Raw genomic sequence first — 23,071 nt, 5'->3', positions numbered from 1 at the left:
TCGAGAAAATATAATTAGTTAGTTAATATAATTTAATTAAAATTCAATTCATTAATACTAAAATTCTAATAAAATAATATGAAGATTTAAATTATAAATAATAAATTACAAGTTATATATCCGCTCGTGATTTACACGGTTAAAAGCTAGTGTACTGTAATACACCTACGTAAACATTTAGAGATACGTAAACAACCAACTTCGATAATATTTCCCATCTAGCAGCACAATATTCAACCATATTAATATCTTAACTAATTGGCACAGATAATATTCAAATCAAAAATTGTGAAGTGTAAAGATATCAGTATAAACTAAACACACAAGAGATTAGTAAAATGGATCTGAATCAAATAGAGAACGGTACCAACAGCTGTCAATTCCTGTATTAAACCCTATACAGAGTACACCTGCAACAACCCATATTGCCCACAATGTGTGTGCCACTTAATCTTCGTACTATGCAACATTAATTCTGTAAGCTTTTAATTCAAACTTTAACTAGTTCAGCTGCAACCTGACTGCAATACTATCATAGGCGACTCGACGGAGAAGTACCCAAGGACTTTGCAATATCTCGAAGTGAGAATTTCTGAATTTTTCCTGTAGAATTCTTAGGCAATTCCCCCATAAAAACAACTGTTTTCGGAACCATATAATGCGGCAACCTGTCCCTGCAGAACTCCATAATTTCCTTCTCGTTTGCCTTCTGAATCAGTCCAGCAGCATCCTTTAAACTCACGAATGCACACGGTGTCTCGCCCCAGAATTCATCCGGTCTGGCCACCACTGCGGCCTCATTGACAACCGGATTCAAATACAAAACGGATTCGACTTCGACACTGCTCACATTTTCCCCACCACTTATGATCACATCCTTGGACCTATCTTTTATTTCTAAATACCCATCAGGGTGCATTACCCCTACATCTCCTGTGTAAAGCCATCCATCTTTTTTCATGCACTTGGCTGTCCCTTCCGGGTCTTTTAAATAACCCAACATCAAACACCCGCCCCGGAGCACAATCTCACCTTGAGTTAAGCCATCTGGTTTAACAATGATTCCTGAATTGGGATCCACTACATTGACTTCAGTCATTCCGATCGTCCTCACCCCTTGTCTTGCCTTTAGTCTAGCCCTTTCTAATGCAGGTAACGCATTCCACTTCCGCTTCCACGCACACGACACCACAACCCCGCCTACCTCCGTCATTCCAAAGCCGTGGCTCACGACGAACCCCAAGGCTTCCGTCCGTAGCAGCACGGCTGCAGGCGGCGGAGCTCCTCCTGTCAGGAAATGAACCGGGTTTTTCAATTTTTTCGCGCTAGCATGGTTGCAGAGCATGTTGAGCACAACAGGCGCGCCACACATGTGGGTCACGCCGTGTTTCGGAATGGCTGCGTGAATGAGGGGGGCATCGAATCGTCGAAGACAGATGTTGGTGCCCCCCACCGCAGCCATTCCCCAGGTGAAACTCCACCCGTTTGAGTGAAACATAGGGAGGGTCCATAAGTACACCGGCTGTTTGGGAACCGACCAGTCTAATAACGAGTCGACCGTGATGATGAAAATAGACCGGTGGGAATGGACTACACCTTTGGGAGAAGATGTTGTTCCTGAAGTGTAATTCAATGTCATGGGCTCCCACTCATTCTCCGGTCGGATCCACCTAAATCCAGGATCACCCCTCTCCACCATGTCCTCATGACTACACCGAAACTCATTTAAATCACGCGGCGCTGCTAGCACATTATCACCCGCATTGATAAAAACAAGGATCGGACGTGCTACATGAGGTGGTAACATAGAAATTGCTTGTAAAAGTACACGAGAATATTGTGCACAAACAAATACAAGCTTCGATTCAGCATGACAAAGGATAACCGCTATACTGTGCGCATCCAATCGAGTATTGAGATTGTTTATGACAGCCCCGGCCATGGGTACGGCAAATTGAAGCTCGTACATGGCCGGGATGTTAGGAGCCAAGACGGTCACGACTTGGCTCCTCTGTATCCCGAGGGATACTATAGAAGACGCGAGCCTAATGCATCTTCCATGAGTCTCCGACCATGTGAAGCTCGTGTGATTATAAACCAGGGAAGGACTGTCACCGAACACCGTGGCGGCTCTTTCGAGGAAGGTGAGGGGAGTGAGAGGACATGAATTGGCAGGGGTTGGTTTGAATTGATCCATTCGGATAAATGCCCCTGTTTCCTCTCAGTTTTCTGTTTCGCCTTAAAGTGTTAAGGGAGTTTGTGTCGGTGTTTTTATGGCTAAAAAGCTGGGGGCTATCTCTTTTTGCAGTGCTCTTCCTTGTGAATATCGCGGTGGTAGTTCAGGTATGTAATGGGAAGAATTTATTGCATGTTCTTTATTGTTAAACTGCTAACCTCCTCAGGGTTGCCATGACAGCTTGTCCATGACATGAGGATATGATAAACACATGAAGCTGTGGATTTACAGAATTCATATCCAAGCCAATACCGATTTAATTGGCAACAACTCAAACTGGTCTCCAGTACGAGTACGATTATATATATACCATACATACTCGGCCAATAAAACTTAGATCTGTTCAACACATTTTACAACATATCAATATGTAATACAGGGCCCGACCAATTGGACTTGCAAATATGGGCATGGCAGTCTCACGTTGTACTATAGCTTACATCTTATTCGATTCATCTACCAATTAGTCGGTCTCAAGAACATTTGAATACACATGCCATGAATACGTAAGGGGCTGCATGTTAGCAACAGTGAGGCTATGGTCATAAGGTCGTAGATGAGCCAAAACACATATAAACGTTTTGATTTGTTTTGAAAACGACAGCCGAATCAAACTTAAAAATGATTTTAAAGTTCTTTTCAAACGAGCTTAACTTCATCATAGAGTGTACGAACTCCTCCCCGGAGTCGAGATTCTTATTATTATATACTCCCTCCGTCCCCGTTCTTTTGTATTATTTGACTTTTTGTGGTTAAATTGACCTAGTTGTTTTGTCTTGTTTAATATTTTGTGATTAAATTGATCAGACTTTGACTAAAATTTATATATATTAAGTAATTATAAATAATATATTACAAGAATCTACATTCGTTCTACTTTAAAATGTATTTTGTTAACTTTCAAAATCATGTAAAAAAAGTTACTAATTACCAGTTAAAATTTAGTCAATTTGACCACAAAAAATAAAACAAAACAAAAGAATTAGGAGAGACGGATTAAGAAAAAACACCGCATGTAATAGACGGCGAAAGTTTTCTCAAACTCCATGTATCTATCTAGGTATTAAACTCCTTTAAAACCCTCACAATACAATGGAATCCCCGTGACAAGACTTGTATTCTCTTTTTCAATATCCTTGTATTCTCTTTTTCAATATCACTGTATTCTCTTCGTATAGTCTATCCTAATGAGCTATCGGTCTATGATATCAGGTTTTATGTCTCAGGTCCATTTTTTTCTTTTCATTGTGAAAAGACACCCAATTCTCTGACGATTTGCCTAAGATATAGCTCTTCGAATAGGGAGCCCTCAAGACAAAACATAGAAGACAATATCAAACAACAAAAATATGTTCATGAAAGAAAATATATTTAACTAGTTTGTTACTCCCTCCGTCCCCCTGAGTAGTATACATTGGGGGACGGGGACGCGGCACGGACTTTAATGCTCCTGTAAAGTATAGTTGTGTAATTTATTTTTAAAATTTTCTTTTTCTGAATTAAAGTTTGGATGTTATATTTTTATTCAGAAAAAGAAAATCTCAAAAATAAGTTACGGAACTATATTTTATAAGAGCACTGAAATGCGTGTCGAACAGTTGAAAAGAAACGTATACAATTAAATGGGACGGAGGGAGTACATTACTGGGCAAACAAAACAAGCAAATATATGTTAACAAGTCTACCAAGTACATAATACAAATGTGATAGAATTTAGCAAGTGTTAGGTTCGTAGGGGATTGTATATGATATTATCAAATTATTCGATTTTGTTTTATAAATTCACAGTCGAATGTAACAGATATAGTTTAAAATATAGTTTCATAATATATTTTTAAAATTCATTCCCCTGAATAAAAGTTTGATATTTAAACTTTTATTCAAAAAAAAAAGTTATGTAACTATACTTTATAGGAGCCTCAAAATGCGTGCAAACGTAAACGTAAACAAACTAAAGGGATGGAGGGAGTATTAATTTCCAGATGATGACATCCGGCTAACAGCGACTAATTGTCCTAGGGATAATATGTTTGAGTAGTTTGCTGGGCCTTTACTGATCATGGAGGAGCACATCAAGGGAATGAAGTTAGAATAAAATGAAGAAATTTGCCTTAGAAAGCATGTCATGGAGTGCAAAAATGAAAAAAGTGAAGACTGGGATGACTCCGGCTTCCCATCATCTGATACCGTAAAAGAGCACATTTGCAAGCAATAATTAGGAGGTAAAATGTAATACAAAATTGAGTATCATTGTGCCATATATGTTGTCCTCCTAGTTTATTTTTGAGCCAAACATACAAGTGAAACTTAATAATTGTAAATGACCAATCATGCCATGGTATGAAATGTGAAGCTACAAAATGCTAGGGTATACACTTGAGACTTGCATTTGGCCCTCCTTGAGTGATTACAGTTCATTTGGAAACTGGAAAATATTTTGCTACGACAATAGCATAACACTTGTAAGTTATTTGTAAACTATGATATTCCACTTCTTTTTATATATGATGCCTATCTCGGAGCTACAGTGCAGTAATCAACAACTTGTTTCGTCCATGTTGTATATGAAAATTTTCCGTAGTAATTAGTAATTGTATTACTTTACGTTTTCATATAAACTATTGTGAGCATAAGTTGAATTAAGTTTCTACTTAATCTAGTTTTAGTCGAGTTCGGTACTACTATGAGCTTGAGGCGAATTAAGTTTCTTTGTCCAATAACCAAGACGATACAACATAATTGTTGGATCCCCGTGATACTTGACGAACAAGAGGACGCCTCACTCTTTTTCTCGGATCCCCGTGAAACTGTCGCCAACTTACCTCAAATTGCTTTTCGGCAATCAGATTTCGTAAATTCTTAGACCGGCTCTTTTTGCAAATGAAAATGGCAAAGCAAGGGAAGACAGAAGAATCATTATAGATGTGTGTACATATGATATTAGGGTCAAGGAACTGTTAAAAATGTTAAAAGACATTTTTACTCTCCACTCAATTAACAATCCGTCTAATTTTTAACCGCAGCAAGGCGGAGCCCTTTAAATGCTTAAACAAACTACTTTCAGCCACTCATTTGGCCACTTTTAAATTTCGGCAACTAAAATGCAAAATCATAAAACCACAGTACGAATAGTGCAATTTAGTCTAAATTGTATCAGCACTAATGTTGTCCTTGTCCACTAGTCTGAAAATGAAAGCTACTCTTGACAAAACTCGTATTACTTTAAGCAAACTGCAAGAATAATCCTCCTCTAATGCTGAGAATGGGTGGACACACACTAGTTCGTATGTACATGACTTGTGAAAACAGAAAACAGACCACAATATTTATAAAAAAAGTAAAAAAAAAAGTTAAGGAAGGTTCGTCGAAGTTGGAAACATATAAGCCACTGTAGTGAAGCACCAGTCACGGCACTCCCAAGTAGACCATAGTGTGTTTTATCCACACCTTATAATTGTACATGAACTGTTTAACTTCCCCTCCAAATTTAGGCAACTTCCTAGAAACTGCTTAATAAAAAACATTGAATTCCTCTTACATCATGCCAGGCAAAAATGTTCCGCAAAAAACCAATAGTATATTATATAGGTTCTTTCATCTTTGTCTTTGGTTAATATAATTTCATCTACAAACAAATTACAAATGTTCTATTAATTATTTCACACACAATTTAGTCTATTTTCCAGCAGTTCTTGGTTGAAATTACAATATTCAGTCTATGCTCGGTTCCGTTTTTCTTGTCCTTTATAGAAATTCATATTTTATTTAAATTGATACTTTATATGTTATTAAAAATATATAATTGTTTTTCAAAAAATTAACAAATTTATTATCATATTTGACTTAGAACTTAACATGTATAATTTTTTACAAACAAAAAGGAAACGAGGAATAGAAAAGCCCAACAGGCTATAAAATTCACATGTTAGATAGAGGTCATTGTCACATACCCAAAACCACTAATTGAAATTATTGAAAGTGTGGATTGCTATAAAGAGCCGGCCATATTGTTCAAGTTCACTAAAATAAAATATAACAAGATGGAGGACCATAGAGAAATGAGAAATGGTGAGTATGAAGATCTGTTACCTGTCATGGCAGAGAAGCTGGACGTGGAGACTTTCGTGTCTGAGTTATGTGGTGGATTCAAGTTACTGGCAGACCCAACAAGCGGACTGATCACAGCGGAGAGTTTGAAGAAGAATTCAGCACTTCTTGGAATGGAACACATGAGCAAAGAAGATTCAGAGGCAATGGTTAAAGAAGGAGATCTTGACGGAGATGGATCGCTCAATGAAACAGAGTTTTGTATTTTGATGGTTAGGCTGAGCCCCGGCATGATGCAAGATGCTGAGGCATGGCTTGACAAGGCTCTTGAACATGAGCTGAGAACCTCCTCTGATCCTCATCTGAATTAGATTGGTAATATTAATATGTATAAAATATTTATGATTTGTAATGCCTGGACATGTTTGTTTATCAATAACAAAGTATTGATGTTCAAACTTCAAAGCCGTTTAATCTGAAACTACTCACTTATCCAGTTATAAATTCTGATTATCTGATTAACTAAGGTCATGAACTTTCATATTTAGCAATAAAGTCATGCTGCAGTACTCAGTGACCTGAGAGAGTAGGTTATCATAATCTTCGACTGTAGATGCTATAGAACTTCCGAGTTTATCCCATGAACCTCTTATTAGATAAGCATAAAAGGATTTATTATGCTTAAATACGTTTAAATTATAATAAGAAGACTTATTAATACATCTACTCAGGATTTGTCGATTAGTCATGTCAAAGGTACCGGGGGATATAGCCTAGGGCATCGAGGCTCTACCTGGCACTATGATATGCTTGCACATGAATCATAATAGCGCACAATATGAAGAGTGAAGAGTAAAACTGTACAATTGATTGTATATACTATCATGATTCATATGAATACCATATAAACCTTTGCCACTCACTAGCTTGCGTACTTCATTTGGCTCATACATTTTGAAGAATGAAGATTACATACTCCTGGATGCCATTACATATTGAGGTATTAATTACTTCCATAAAACACAGAAAAGCATAACTAGTACCTTGACTTGAATCTACGGATAGCAAAGATGTCGACAGTTCAGGAATAAGCCAACCATGTATGCCTTGGCTCTTGAAAATATTAAGTAGATATTTGAGAATCAGAAGCAAGGACTTGTAACCTTTAATATATCAAAAGAGTTAACTCATCAGAACTTTGACATAATAGTTAAAATAATGTAATGCCCCGTATTCATTATTCTTCGAACATGAAATCCAAGTCATCTGTAATATTAAGCTTCATCCTTGTTGAAACTTCACCGAGTACAGAATATATCTCATCAGATTTTGGATGTGATTTATCTTCTACAATGAATTGATGAACTTGTCCTCCCTCTTCAATGAAACTATGTCCAGCGGTTTTCATAATTCGGCTGCCCTTCATCAACTTTCTAACCTTTGCGACACCATCCCATCGCCCTGCATTAGCATATATATTTGATAGAATTACATAGTTTCCTGGGTTCCATGGCTCAAGCTCAAACAGAGACTCGGCTGCTTTCTCAGCCATCTCAACATTCCCATGAAAACTGCATGCACCTAGTAAAGTTCCCCATATCACAGAATCTGGCTTCCATGGCATACTTTCTATAAGATTATAAGCTTCTTGCAGTAGTCCAGCTCGACCTAGTAGATCAACCATACATCCGTAGTGCTCTAGCTTGGGCATAATATGAAACTTCTGCTCCATACATCTAAAAAATTCACGGCCTTTCTGAACCATCCCTCCATGTGTACATGCTAAAAGAGTGCCTACGAATGTGATATCATCTGGTGCAACCCCTTCTCTCTGTTTTAACAAATTAATACAAAAATTGAGATTTCAGTCAAGTCAAAATCACATATAGTTATTTGCTAAAACATTTCAGAAGACAACTTACTTGCATCTGGTTAAAATAGTCAAGGGCCTCGCTACACTTTCCATGGACAGCTAAACCCATGATCAACGTGTTCCAAGAACACAAATTTCGCTTCCTACCAATCTCATCAAACATCCGTTTTGCTCTATCGATACTACCACATCTTGCATACAATTCCAGTATACCATTGCAAACAAAAATGTTTTTCAAATACCCCTCAGCTTTTGCATACTCTTCAATTCTCTGGCCAACCCCTAATGCACCAAGATTCGCGCAGGCTGGAAGAACACTAGCTACAGTGACTGCATTCGGCTTAACATCTCTCATCTTCTCCATTTCCAAAAACAAAGCTAGCGCATTTCTATATCTTCCATTCTGCGAATACCCAGATATCATCGCAGTCCAAGAAACCACATTGCGAGCAGGCATTGCTGCAAACAACTCCGACGCTGCTTCCATGTTCCCACTTCTCGCATACCCAGCAACTAAAGAATTCCAGGTGGGTACATCTTTGATTCCCATCTCATTAAACAGCTGTCGAGCCAATCCCAACAAGCCCAACTTGGCATACATATCAATAAGGGAAGTTAAAGCAAAAACATCATATACAAAACCCGACTTGAGAAAACGAGAATGCAGCATTTTCCCCTGGTGTGGAGCGGAGAGCGAAGCGCATGCCGCAAAGAGGAAGGTGTAAGAATACTCATTGGGAGTGCAACGTCCAAGGCACATTTGAGTGTAGAGATACAAGCATTGATTGTAAGGGCCATGAATAGAATAAGCTTGAATAAACTTGTTGTACAGAAAGACAGTACGGTGAGGAATAAAATCAAACAGTTTGTGTGCATAGACAAAGTCTGGAAATTCAAGAAGCTTGTTTATCAGAAATTTGGTAAAATCTGTGCCATTTCTAAGAGTATTGGCGTGGATCTGTCTCAGTTGGTTCATAACAGATATTAACACTCTTAATCATCAACCTTATTGTCTTGTTTATCTCGTCATATAAGATCCAACAAAATAATTTAGTAATATACTGTAATTTATATGGCAAGTTTCTTGTATACATATTCTCCCACCGGTTCCAATATTTATTGATTTATTTGTTACATATGTTTTAATATATTTAAATTTAATTTAAATATATATATATATATATATATATATATATATATATATATATATATTTATATATCAAAATTGCATGCATTAATTAAATTTAAATTTATTTTCAAGAAATTAATGCATGTGTTTTTTTAATATATTATTATTAGATATGTTAGATAAATAATTTCATTAGCATTTCAAATAAGTTTTTAACAAATTTATACAAATAAACGGATTAAAAGGTTTTGTTTTAGGGGTCCTTTGGTTGGAGAGGGGGCATGGGGTTGGAATGAGGAATCGAGTTAAACTGGTATGGGTTTGAGATATCATTTCTGATATCAGGTGTTTGGTTGAGTGGTGGAATGAATATGGTTAAATTATAATATTATGAGTTATTAATTGCAATTAATTTAAAATATCATCAAATTAATATTTATATATATCTTTGAGTCCTTAATTTTATTTTGTATTAATGATTTACATGAAATGATATAAATAGTAATGAAAATAAAAGAAAAAAACTTCATTCCTAAAACCTATGTTTCATACCCACCTCCTTCCTTGGGTATGAAAATCTCATATTGTGGATTTGAGGAATGAGTTTGATAAAAGAAATTTTTTAACCAAAAATCATGTATGGGTTTGGAATGAATAAAACCCATACCTGATATCAGGAAACCTCGAACCAAACGACCCCTTAATGTGAATATATAAATAAAAGACTCAAATAAAGAATATATGATTGTGGGGATGAAATTTTTAATGTTTCCACCTTAATGTTATTACTCTTAATTCTTAAACCCGCAACACATACGAGTATATAAAATATCGTAAATAATTTATTTTTGGACATCATTTTATTGGTGGTTTATAATCGTTGGATGCCTATTTTTTATTTACGAGATATTTTATTATCATGTATGGAGTTTTTGATTAGATATTAACAACTGACTGATTATTATTTTAGAGAGTTACTCCCTCCGTCCCAAATTAACTGTCCAGTTTGACTTTTTGATGGTCAATTTGACTCAATTTTGACTGAAAAATATGTATATTAAATAATTGAATAAAATTATGAAATATATATCATTGAAAAGATTATCAAATCTATTTTAGAATATATTTTTCAATTTTGTAAAATTATAAAAGAATAATTTTTAACTTTCAGTCAAAGTTGGGTCAAATTGACCATTAAAAATTCAAACTGGACAGTTAATTTGGGACGGAGGGAGTAACTTTTTACAATATATTTTTATTTTATGTTGTAAATGAATAATAAAAATAATACAATTCTTTATCACTTATTTGTAAATATTCTTATTAAATTAAGGTGTATTAATATTTCTAGTTTTTTTTACTTTCTTAACAAATTTTAAATCATAGTTTTTATAAAAAGTTAATTCATGGATAATCAAAAATATTGACTGGACTGCGAACTATGTTTAATTATTATAATTTAGTAATCGTGTTGAATTTGTTAGATTTTGAGACATAAAGTGGGTGTTTGGGTGGGGCTCTTAAGCCCCACTTCTCGACTTATAAATTAGAAACACTTATTCGTACCGTTTGTGTAAAAAGTTGAGAAGTACTTATAAAAAATTAGGAATCCTAACTTTTGTTTCATGACTTCTACTTTTTTTCCAAACACTTTAATCAATTATAAGTCTTAACTAACTTCTAACTTTTATTTCACTTTTTTATTTTAGGTAAGAAGCACTTATTTTAAGTTCACCCAAACGGCCCCAAAATATAGCAGAAATAATAATTTAAAATGTGAGTTATCAGATGCTGATATTGGAATCCACACACACTGAATACTAACTTGACAGACAAACTTTATTTTTCATTCAAACCTAAATATATATATTAATGAACTTATTTCAGTGATCATATGATTGCTTTAGTCTAAATGATCTATCTACGTATGTACCTATTCTTTAATCTGTCGATTACTATATCATACTTATTTATTATATTTCGTCTTGGTTGTAGTGTTGAATTATCATTATTACAAATTACATACATTATATCTTATACAATTAAAATTAGATAATAATATATATAGTATTTTAATAGATATAAAATATAAATGATACAGTGTTTCACATAAACTATTTACTAGTATAAATATAGAATATAAAATATAAATTATAAGATAATTATAGTGTTGAATTATATCACTATTACAAATTCAAGTAGATCCGTGCTTCACACCAACTATCTACTAGTATAAAAAAATATTAATAAAATTTGATAAAGACAATGACTTAAAACATTGTTGCTCCTTAAAATTGAAACAACAAAAAATCAGTTGTGCAATTGAGATCTAAAAACAAGAATGCCAAATTGAAAAAGGCATTCGGATCAAATTAATGCAAAACTTAAAAAAAAAACAGACCAATCTTACCTAACAAGTACTCCCTCCGTCCCCCTGAGTTGTATACATTGGGGGACGGGGACGCGGCACGGACTTTAATGCTCCTGCAAAGTGTAGTTGTGCAATATATTTTTAAATTTTTTTTTTCTGAATAAAAGTTTGGATGTTATATTTTTATATAGAAAAAGAAAATCTCAAAAATAAGTTACGGAACTATATTTTATAAGAGTATTGAGATGCGTGTCGAGCAGTTAAAAAGAAACGTATAGAATTAAATGGGACGGAGAGAGTAAGATATTTAAGGAAATTAAAACTTTAAAAGAAGTTTTACTGAAAGAAGGAAGAAAACACAAAGGAAATAAAAGTTTTGGGCTGTCCTCTGGTGAAAGCCCCGGCAGCTGCTAAGCAAAAGAAAAAAAAAGAGCGACTACCTAAATTTTTTACAAACAGTATTATATTATTAGTCTTTTTCTGATAATATCCCCATTAATATCAGGATTTGTTTTGCTGAAAAAAGATTATTTGCCATGTTCAATGTTGAACATTTATCATATGCATGCAGAGTTAATGCATAATATATGAGACAAATGATAAAATAATCTTAACATCCAAAATTCTGAATATGCAGTAACATTTTTAAATGAGACTGCTAAATAAATTCACTTGTGGAGGGTAAATAATACTAGTAATGTTTTAGGGTGAATGTTGCAGCACTATCAGTTCTTTGCTCTCCCCGGCCTTCAACTATATATCAGACTCTGCAAGTAGAAATTCATCAAAAATTCTGAGTTGCTGAATCTACAGCTTCAACTTTATCATAAAAACGTTTTAGAAGCCCGGGATCTAGTTAAAAAAATCTACATCGACTACTTTGTTCCCAGCTTTACAGCCAAAAGAACTCCCCTACTCCTCAACGCGAATTACACTCCTAGCAAAAAACAAGTCAGGGAAGGAGCCAGGTTTACTACGGTGGGGGGTAAATTTTTTAGACAAAAGAACAAATCCTGGTTACCACAACCCAAACCGATGCTCCGACCATAGGGCGAGACATCACTTGATAAAACATTTCTGATACAAACTTATAAACACTAGGCAAGTACCCCACTGCCCCAGCCTAACTCCGTCCCTAGACCAAGTCCTATATAACATCTAAACATCTAAGCAAATGAATAATGGACCAAAAACCCGCCACAGTTCAATACAAAAGTAGTAACAAATTGGTATACATGTTGTCCTCGTAAAGGATTCAAATAGTGGGATGTTAATTACATCCTTCTCGCGCATTAACAGTTTTGTATTGTTAACAACATACATTACAAGAAATGAAAATGTGATTTGCAGTACAAATAACTTGCCAATGCAAATCAATTGACAAAATAAATCGATACCTTTTATCATGGGTAATGATCGTATTTAGAGGGGAACTAAAAACCTATCTGTCCCTCTTAACTCCTCAAAAAGTCTTTGAAATTCCACTAAAACTTGAGGCACCATTCCAAGCTTAGTCTTGTCGACTAACATCCTGATCAGCACAACCAAATGCTTATGAAATTTTCCTTTTTCCGCGATCTCTTTCACTACCTTCCCTTTTTCGCTTTGCTTCACATGAGCATCCGTCAAGAATCCCTGAAGCTGCTTATTACCAAGGAGTTTCAAGAACCTTTTCACGTCTATCTCCACTAAGCTCAGCCTGTGGCCGCGTTTCGATGAACAAGTGGAGCCTGTTTGGGGGTTGATGATGACTGAGCTAATTGAATGAAATGAGAAGTGTTCTTGGATGGTTTGGATATGGGCTTTTGGGAAAAAGAAGGTGGTTTGTTTATTGGGACAAAAGAGTTGGAAATATTAAGGTTCTGATGAGATGTACCCTGGGGTGGCTTGAAGCGGGAGAAATCACTGGATTTTCTATGGGCTAGGGTATAATTTGGGACTTGTAAGGAAGATACTGAGCTTGGCAAAGTATCCATGGAGAATATAATCTAGAGGAAGAGAGTTATTTCACCTTAATATCAAGGAGAAGATAAGATATGGAGAAGAATTTGTTGTTTTGTGGCTAGCTAATCTTGAAAGAATATGGATGCCTCAACGAGCATTACCGATGCTCAAGTATATTGTACCCACACGACAAGTAATTTTACAGCTCCATGTGTCGTGAAGATATCAATTTCATATTCTATTATTTTACAGGGTTCACGCCACTTCACGGCATTTCAAATTTTTAGGTCATTTCCTGAAAATAAATAAATAAATTTTTTTCAGGTCATTCCCTAGTTCGGGTGAAATCGTGAAGAATTGTTTGACTATAAAGCCATGTCGGATTGGTATAAATTCACAGCATTTTAAAATTTTAAAAACATTGTTCACATAGTGGCTTGTGCCCAAGCGGGCGGTCAGGATTAGATCATTCCCCATTGGATCATTCCCCAACCAATTCGGGTGAAATCGTAACAGGATTATTTGATTATCAAATCATGTCAGACTACAGGGTTAAATGTTTTTTAACTGCCAGACAGGTTCCAACATTTCAAAAACGCTGAATTGTATTAAATTTTTGTTATCATCCTGATTGCTAGAAATTCATCAACGGCCAGAAACTGTATGTTATACATCAAAGTTTTGAAAAAAAACAAACATATTTATTTAATCAGACAGATGGCACTTGAAAAGATCCACTTATCATTCAAATGGCTTCAAAAGAACTTAGCATGAGCTTGGCTTTTGTGGTCGGAGCATGCATATATAGATATCAAACTAATGCACATAGAATATCACAATATAAAAGCATATTTAGAAAAACACATTCAAGCACAGTGAATAAACTGTTGAACAGCCAAGATGTCTCAGAGACAAAACATTGAAAATTACTGCTGAAAAATGGCTCTTAAGACTAAATAAATTCACTTTAACAGAAAAACTTTCCGACCAAAAGGAGATGGCAGAAACTTGACATTTTGTTTACTTGATCTTCTTCTTTGGCCTCAACTGCAAGAGAATGCAAGTATAACATGTAAAAAGTCAATTTTGTAAGAACAATAAAGATATCAAATATTGACAAGCTAATAATATTACATAATTACCTGGTTGCTGTGGCCACACTTTTTCTTCCTGCAGTTCACCGCACGAGGATGAAGACGAGCATAACATCTGACGCACCAAAGCAACATAACACATTAGTTACTAATGCAGAATAATTAACTGCATAATCGTCTTGCCAACTAGTTGCCACAAATACTATTATAGATATTTAAACTGTATAATAATGAAAAAATAAAAGTTTAATTGGTAAAAAAGGTTCTTATTTTGATTTCAGATTTCCGATGAGCCATCTTGGTGCCATTTTATAGGCGCGCAAACTATCAGGAATTTAAACCTAATATCAATTTGTAAACTTGTTTGGATGACATTAACATGAGAAGTGGTACTTCTCCGAAGTTGGAATTCCAACACGAGTAGGTAAATTGCATACTCAGCTTCCTCTTGGTGAACTATTTGTACTTCGTAGGAAATATTACTTCTGATTTCTGAACCAAACATGATTCTACACTTCCTAGTTCGCAGCACATTAATAAAATAAATGAATACCAATGCACTGTAGCTTATGATAGAAGTCAATAGCTAGGTGCAACCTATCAAGCACCTTGTTAAGTATTGCAGTAATATAGAATCAGCAACAGAAAAGGTAAAACTTATATCATACTGCAGGTATTTAACTTCAAGGTTCTAAGATACACTCACGACACTTACATATGCAAATAATTATTCAGTAAATTTGATCAAATTCGGAATAGAACATATAATTTAAGCAAACAGAGCATAAATGATGGCCAATTAATTTCTTATAACATATAAAGCTATTTATAAAATGTACAAGAATGGAAAACATACTTGCGGCAAATCATCTTCTCCTGATTGTACTTTCTTGCCAAAGCCATCAAGGAAGGCTCAATGATTCCTCCACGAAGCCTCAAAACAAGATGCAATGTTGATTCTGAATACAACAAAATTAACTTTTGAATACAAAGCAATCTCTTTTATGTTTCCATCAACTAATTAATTTCAATTGCATCAAAACTTTATGATATACATAGCCACATGAAAATATATGTGCATCTATATAACACTATAAATTGCGCATAAAGAGCGAAAAATACCCTTCTGAATATTGTAGTCAGCAAGAGTACGACCATCTTCGAGCTGCTTTCCCGCAAAGATCAATCTCTGCTGATCAGGAGGAATCCCTGTATTCCATTTTAATACAATCATATGATACCACTATCATTATCAAATAGAAAGCCCAAAACAATTATTGTCTTGTTTGTGAGATTGGACTAGTTGTAGTAGTAGTAAAGTACCTTCCTTGTCCTGAATTTTGGCCTTGACATTGTCAATGGTATCGCTGGACTCGACTTCAAGGGTAATTGTCTTCCCCGTCAGTGTTTTCACGAAGATCTGCATTTTGGATGATGCCCCGCCGCCTCCTTTTGCTCGCCTGATCTCTCTAAAATTTACGAAGGTATGTATATGCAGCTTATGTATACGAGTGTTTTAGGGTTTTGGCATTTACGGGCTTTTTCTTGTTGGGCTGTTTAAGTGGGCTTTTACTCTCCTCCGTCGCCCATGCAGACATCAAATTAGGTCCACTGAAAATTCCGCAATTTTGGCGTCTATGGGCTTTCTTATAATTGGGATATGCTATTTTGGGGTGGTATATGTGCCCGCTGCTCCGCAGGGTCATATTAATGATTATTTCCTAATAAAAAAATTTAAATATATATTTATATACATAAGATGATAAAATACAAATTCCTAAATACGAATCATAAATATGAACCAAGAGAAGATAGATCTTTATGACATCACCTCCCTCTAGATGTCATTATCCATCCTCTAGATGTCATAACTCCCGGGATACACTCCCGACCCCATTCAATCCACCTTGGGTCAACTAAAGCCATACTAGGGCTTCGGACAAATCTAGAGGACTCCAGACAAGCTCAAGAGCCAATACTTTATCCCACCCCCTTCTCACTAAGGCTCACCCCGTCCACTAGGCCCCACTTAGGCCTTGTCAAGCCCCATCTCGGGGTCCATTCTTGGACCCATAAACCTCTCCATACTTTTAAAATATTAGTTCGCATTTAAGTTTGTATACAGTAATTTGTATTAGAGTAAGCCGCGCACGCGTGTCGCACACACACACTCTATATATATATATATATATGTGTGTGGGTTGGGGGGAGGGGTGTGTTTACCTCCACACATATACAAACAACAACATATAACACAATCATAAAAAAATCATAAAAAATGGTGATATTTTCTTTCTGCACAACAGGTGATTTTCTGTTGGTTTTTGTTCATTTTTATTGATTTTTGGTCAATTTGACTCTCGACCGGTGATTATGTGGTGGCGGTGGTGTGTAGATGACAGTGGTGGTGTGAAGATGGTGGTGGTGGTGGAGACGGGTGTGATGATTAATGTTGGTTGTGGCGGATTTTGTTTGATTGTGGTATTTTTTTACAGAGATTTGGTGATTTCTGCAAGAATGTGGTGATTTTCATGCGGTGGTGGGCAGTGCGATGTCCGGAATAGGTGGTGGCGTGGTGTTTTACTTCTGGTGATTTTTGATTTCTAGTTTGCCGGAGGTGATGGGCAGAATAGGATGAAGATGATTGTAGGTGATGAGGATGTGGGTAAAAATAATGAGTGGTGATGGATGTAGATGAGACTTTTAAATGAGTGGTTAGGATTAGATCTCTCATTCATATCGGTTCTCACTAGATTTAACTAGATTGAATTGCTATAATTTTTTAATATACTTGACCCGACTCGTATAATTCCCTATTTCTAGGTTTTGATAGTATGATATTGTCAAGTACAATGATTTGAGCTGGGCCTCGATGCTTGGGGGTTCCTGGATGATTTAGTGATAAGTAAGGGCGAGCATTCGGTCGGTTTGGTCCAAAACTAGACAGGACTGAATAAACCGAAAATCGAATTTTGATTCCATTTTTCACACTCCAGACCGCATTTTTTATGGACCAAACCGAAATAATTGGGTTCGGTCTCTTTCTGGCTCAAAGGAATCAATTTTTTTAAAAAAATAAAAGTTATATTATAAATAAAGCTAAAATATATAATTTATTAAATAAATTAATATTAATTAATCACCGCCATTTCACGAAAGATAGATATAATTAAATTTTCAAAATAAATATTATAATTATTGCTTATGAGATATATATTGAACATATATAATATAAATATAAATTAATGTTATATATTGTTTAGGCTATTCGGTCTGACCGAAATATTTTTTTTAAGAAACAGATCAAAACGAATTTTTTCGGTTCAGACTGGATTGACCGAATTTCCAAAAAATTAGAACTAAACTGAACCAAATTTGCATGTTTCGGTTTGGTTCAATTCTTCGATTCTGGTTCGGTTTTACTCACCCCAATTAAGAGGAGCTAAACTTAATGAATGCAATGTTGTTTAAATACTCATGAACATGCTAGTACTACTACTTGCTCCGTGTCCCCCTGAGTTATATATGCAAGGTGCACGGCATGCATTTTAATATTCTCTAAATTACAGTTTTATAACTTATTTTTGAAAATTTTCTTTTCTGAATAAAATTTAACTATTAAATTTTTAAATTTTCATTCAGATAAAAATAAGTTATTGGATTATATTTTATTGAAGCATTAAAGTACGTGCCAAATAGTGAACGTATGAAACCCAGAGGAACGGAGGGAGTATGTCTTAGGAGTATCATAATTTTGCAGAAAAAAACATGATACTGAAATATCATAATTTGTTGATGCTATTAATATATATAAAAAGACATTTCAATATAGTAAAAAATTTAACCCAAATAGACAGAACATTGGTACAACTAAGATAAACTAAAAAAACCGAAATAGACAAGCGTAGCACAAGTTCTCCCCAATCTCTCCACCTCTGTTCTTCCGCCGCCGTTGCTCACCGCTCCGTCCCGCCGGTTTCCGCTCTTTTCCCTCTTCTTCTCCGGTTTCCTTCCTTCTTTTTCCCGTGTGATGCTGCGTGCCTGTGTGCATATGCGAATGAGTGTGTATACAGTGGAGTGTGTGTACTGTGCGTTTGTGTGTGTATTTCGTGTGTGTATCAGTGTGTGTATTGGTGCAGATGGGTGTGTGAGTTTAGAGTGCGTGTGTGCGTTGGGTGATTGAATGATGGTGTGGTGTTCAGGGATGTGAAGATTGTGTACTCAGAGTACTGAGTTACTGTCATTCTGTTTTATTTTTGGCGATTTGATTCGGTGGTTTGTGGTATTATTTTTAAGTTCTTCTCGTTCGATAAAATTCGAGCAAAGTATTTTACGGTTCAAGATAACGTGAAGAACTGTCAACGGATAGTCTTAGAATTCAATATCATCGTCCTCTTCGCGCGCGGTGGTGGCTGACGGTTACGACGACGATAGTTCTACGACGATCAGATCTGGTTTCAGAATGGAAGGCGTAAATTGAGGGCGTAAATTGTGCCTCATAGTGAGGACGTCAATAGTGCCTCTTGATTAAAGGCGTAAATTGTGCCACATAATTGTTGGCGTAAATTGTGCCTCTTGATTTGAGGGCGTTAATTGTGCCTCATAATTGAGGGCGTAAATGTGCCTCCTAATTGAGGATTTTAATTGTGCCTCATTTGAGGGCGTTAATTGTGTCTTAATTAAGAGCATTAATATTTTATTAATTGTGCCTTAATTAAGAGTTTAATTGTCTCAATTATGAGTTATCATAATTGTGTGAATATTTTGATTAACGCATGCATATACGCGTGATTTTATTAATAATTAATTATTGGATATATTTTATTTTTATAATATATATAATCTGTTATATATATATCTACTTATATTCTACTTGTTTCCTTTGTTTTATTTTCAGGATTCCTGTAAGAAGACGGGTTTTTCTTTTCGGACATTAAAGTTTTATTGTCTAAATTTCCCCGGTCATCTTGCATGTCCGACGGTTAGATAATAAGCTTTCTTGAATGAAAGAATTATCACGGTGAATTGCCGATTCTTATTTGTGAGATTTATTCTCAATTGCAAAAAAAAAAAAAAAGACATTTCAATGACACATATCATGAAAGATATTAAACTCAATTTTATGTGTCAATTATTTTCTTAGTCTAAAGGGCTAAACCAAACACCTAGCTATCGCAATTTACAAAGTGTAAGTAAGTGATATGAAGTGATTAACAAGGTGCAGATGGACGAGCCATGAGAAATACTGCCGACATTACAGAGCATGACCTCATGAAATATTGACCGAATATATATAGATTTGTCCTTGCCTCCCGACAAACATCTAGGACTAACATTAATGTGCAGCTCCATCGTGTATATTTCCTCAATTACAGAATCATTGTTTATTTGACTCAAATCCCAACCACCTGTTAATCTTAATCCCTCGTGGCCTATAACTAACAATTAGTTGTAGTCCTGATCCCTACTTGCTGTTTTTAAATCACTAAAAAATCCACCTCCTCTCCAAATTTACTGGCAAGACATTCTAGTACCAAGTACCAATCACAATTTACTGTTATGATTGTGGTTAATTTCGCGCTATAAATAACGGCACACCCCTTGTTCAGTTCATGCTCAAAACCAATCAATATCCATAACATCCACCTCTAGCCAGCCATCTTTCTTGTACATTACTCTCACTTTAAACTCATGAGGACCAACGCTGAGAGCCTCTGGGTCTTTGCTGTAGCTTCTAAATACAAATCCTACACATGCTTCAATATATTCTTAGTCTCTGTTTTGGCTTCAGCTCTAGCTTGGTTTGTTATGAACCTTATTTACTGGGCTCACCCGGGTGGTCCAGCCTGGGGAAAACATGAATGGATGAAAAAGAGAAATAAAAGTAAAAATAATTCAAATACTTTTTCTTCAGGGCCAGTGATACCTGGTCCAAAAGGCTTTCCTATCATCGGAAGTATGAGGTTAATGACTGGTTTAGCCCACCGCAAGCTAGCTGCGGTATCGAAAGCTTGTGGAGCGACCAGGCTCATGGCCTTCAGTCTTGGTGAGACTAGAGTAATTATCACGTCTAATCCAAGCGTAGCAAAAGAGATTTTGAACAATTGTGTGTTTGCTGATCGGCCAGTGAAGGAATCGGCTTATAGTTTGATGTTCAACAGAGCAATTGGTTTTGCTCCGTACGGAGTTTACTGGACAACACTGAGGAGAATAGCCGCGACACATATGTTCTGTCCTAAGCAAATCAAAGCCTTTGAAGCTCAAAGGTTTGATATCGCTCATCAGTTGGTTAATATGTTTAAAGTCCAGCGAGGAAATGTTACGAATATTCGAGAGGGATTGCGAAAAGCTTCTCTCAGCAACATGATGGGCTCTGTTTTTGGGCGAACGTATGGACTTGATTCAGAAGCAGAGGAGCTAAGGAAGCTTGTTGATGAGGGTTATGATCTGTTGGGAATGCTCAACTGGTCCGACCATCTTCCTTGGTTGGCTGAATTGGACCTGCAAGGTATTCGGGCCAGATGTACCAATCTGGTACCTCAGGTCAATCAGTATGTCAGCCGGATTATATCCAAACATCAACACAACCCTGATAAACTCATGTCTGATTTTGTTGATGTTCTGCTTTCTTTACAAGGTCGTGAAAATTTGTCCCACTCCGATATGGTTGCCGTGTTATGGGTAAGAACTTCTTCTTCTTTTTTTAACCAGGCCACTATTGCTCAATTTAATCATTTTTGAGTACAAGAGATCATCACTCAATTTGTTTTTAAAACACAGGAAATGATATTTAGAGGGACTGATACGGTTGCAGTGTTAATGGAGTGGACGCTAGCACGAGTGGTGCTTCACAGAGACGTACAATCAAGGCTTCACAAAGAACTCGACACTATAGTTGGGCAGTCTCGTGCTGTAACGGAAGCTGACATATCTTCCCTGGTTTATCTACCCGCCGTTCTGAAGGAGGTTCTCCGGCTCCACCCTCCTGGCCCACTTCTCTCGTGGGCCAGGCTAGCGGTCACCGACACCACCGTGGATGGCCATCATGTTCCGGCAGGGACCACAGCCATGGTAAACATGTGGGCCATCACAAGAGATCCGAATGTCTGGGAGGACCCACTCAGTTTCAAGCCTGAGAGGTTCTTGAATGAGGCTCCTGAGGTGGAGTTCTCAGTGATGGGGTCCGACTTGAGGCTGGCGCCATTCGGATCCGGGAGGCGGGCATGTCCTGGAAAAGCACTTGGCTTGACCACGGTGACCTTTTGGGTGGCTTCGCTGTTGCACGAGTTCGAGTGGGGTTCGAGTTCGGATTCGGGTGTTGATTTGTCGGAGACATTGAAGCTATCGTGTGAGATGGCGAATCCGCTTGTTGCTAAGGTGAAAGCTAGGCGTGTACATAAGAAGTAAATACATGTTCCAGAGACACAAGAAAAGGCCGGAGGATTTTACTCTTGATCTTTTCGTAATGTCTTTTCTAGGCTTTGGTTTTTCTTTCTGCAATTTTACAATTTTATATGTACATGCAGGTTATAGTGTGTGTTGTGGTTTATGAATGAAAGTATTCCCTGTCCAGTGTGATAAAAATTTGGCAAGTTATTTCTAGTTTTCTACGGTATGTTTTGTTTAAAAATAGGAAAATTTGTCAAAGTATCTATTTTTTAAATTTATTTTCAAATGTACGGTTGAAGGTGTAAATGAGGTTGTAATGCTAGTTAAAGACGGTTAATTTTCAAATTAAAAGAATTATAAATGAGCTTGTATATGTGATTATAAAATATTTGCAATTTTGATATTTTTGAAGAAGCCTATAAAAATATTTGGAAAACAAAACAAATGCTGGTACGAATTGAAGACACGTTTAAATGGCGTGTGAGGTTAGTACAATCAGTGTTTTTAATTTAAACATGATTAGGTTCCAGGATCTTAGGAAATCAAAAGCACGGTGATTGATTTAAGGTTGATATTAAAACACGCTTGATATGTTAACTGTTTAATATTCTATTTACACCTATATTAATGCTTTCAAAGTTTTTGAATTGACGTTTTTAATATTTTAATTATTAAATTTTTTTAAGAATATATATAATCATAAATGAGTTGTATCAAAAATACAATAATCATATTAAGAATAATCATATTAAGAGAATACTATCCTGCAAGAAAGTTTATTATCTAATTGAAATACATGCACAAAAATCCCGAAACATTTAGATAATAAAATTTTGATATCCGATAAGATAATCTCTCTAATATCTTTTCCAGCCATACTGGAGATAAGAACAAATGAGTTAAAGGTCGATTAGGCCGTTTTAGAACACTTAAATGTTGCGTGAGACTGACACAGGTCGATTTAGGGCGCTTGCGATTTAAGGTGCTC

The 23,071-nt window shown here is 36.0% G+C and overlaps 5 protein-coding genes across 5 annotated transcripts; 2 read left to right on the top strand and 3 right to left on the bottom strand.

Moving 5' to 3' along the window:
• Positions 1-313: 313 nt before the first annotated feature.
• LOC108195563 (2-methylpropanoate--CoA ligase CCL4) lies at positions 314-2,973 on the bottom strand. Its single transcript, XM_017362540.2, has one exon. The coding sequence runs from the start codon at positions 2,195-2,197 to the stop codon at positions 533-535; it is 1,665 nt and encodes a 554-aa protein (XP_017218029.1). The 5' UTR covers positions 2,198-2,973; the 3' UTR covers positions 314-532.
• Positions 2,974-6,182: 3,209 nt separating this feature from the next.
• LOC108194603 (calcium-binding protein KIC) lies at positions 6,183-6,748 on the top strand. Its single transcript, XM_017361564.2, has one exon. It carries the CDS (start codon positions 6,277-6,279, stop codon positions 6,652-6,654), a length of 378 nt encoding a protein of 125 aa, XP_017217053.1. The 5' UTR covers positions 6,183-6,276; the 3' UTR covers positions 6,655-6,748.
• Positions 6,749-7,387: 639 nt separating this feature from the next.
• LOC108215060 (pentatricopeptide repeat-containing protein At5g08510) lies at positions 7,388-9,236 on the bottom strand. The gene is made up of 2 exons (XM_017387395.2): positions 8,206-9,236; positions 7,388-8,114 (listed from the first exon to the last, which is right to left on the bottom strand). Exons 1-2 carry the CDS (start codon positions 9,130-9,132, stop codon positions 7,521-7,523), a joined length of 1,521 nt encoding a protein of 506 aa, XP_017242884.1. The 5' UTR covers positions 9,133-9,236; the 3' UTR covers positions 7,388-7,520.
• Positions 9,237-14,431: 5,195 nt separating this feature from the next.
• Positions 14,432-16,196, bottom strand: LOC108210560 (ubiquitin-ribosomal protein eL40 fusion protein). Its single transcript, XM_017381901.2, has 5 exons — positions 16,018-16,196; positions 15,817-15,903; positions 15,551-15,653; positions 14,743-14,809; positions 14,432-14,647 (listed from the first exon to the last, which is right to left on the bottom strand). Exons 1-5 carry the CDS (start codon positions 16,118-16,120, stop codon positions 14,621-14,623), a joined length of 387 nt encoding a protein of 128 aa, XP_017237390.1. The 5' UTR covers positions 16,121-16,196; the 3' UTR covers positions 14,432-14,620.
• Positions 16,197-20,296: 4,100 nt separating this feature from the next.
• On the top strand, positions 20,297-22,290 carry LOC108193057 (cytochrome P450 78A6). Its single transcript, XM_017359629.2, has 2 exons — positions 20,297-21,375; positions 21,475-22,290. Exons 1-2 carry the CDS (start codon positions 20,386-20,388, stop codon positions 22,099-22,101), a joined length of 1,617 nt encoding a protein of 538 aa, XP_017215118.1. The 5' UTR covers positions 20,297-20,385; the 3' UTR covers positions 22,102-22,290.
• The last annotated feature ends 781 nt before the right edge of the window (positions 22,291-23,071 follow it).

Source organism: Daucus carota, chromosome 1 (assembly GCF_001625215.2).
Source record: "Daucus carota subsp. sativus chromosome 1, DH1 v3.0, whole genome shotgun sequence".
Taxonomy (NCBI): domain Eukaryota; kingdom Viridiplantae; phylum Streptophyta; class Magnoliopsida; order Apiales; family Apiaceae; genus Daucus; species Daucus carota.
This window is presented reverse-complemented; position numbering and strand designations above follow the sequence as displayed.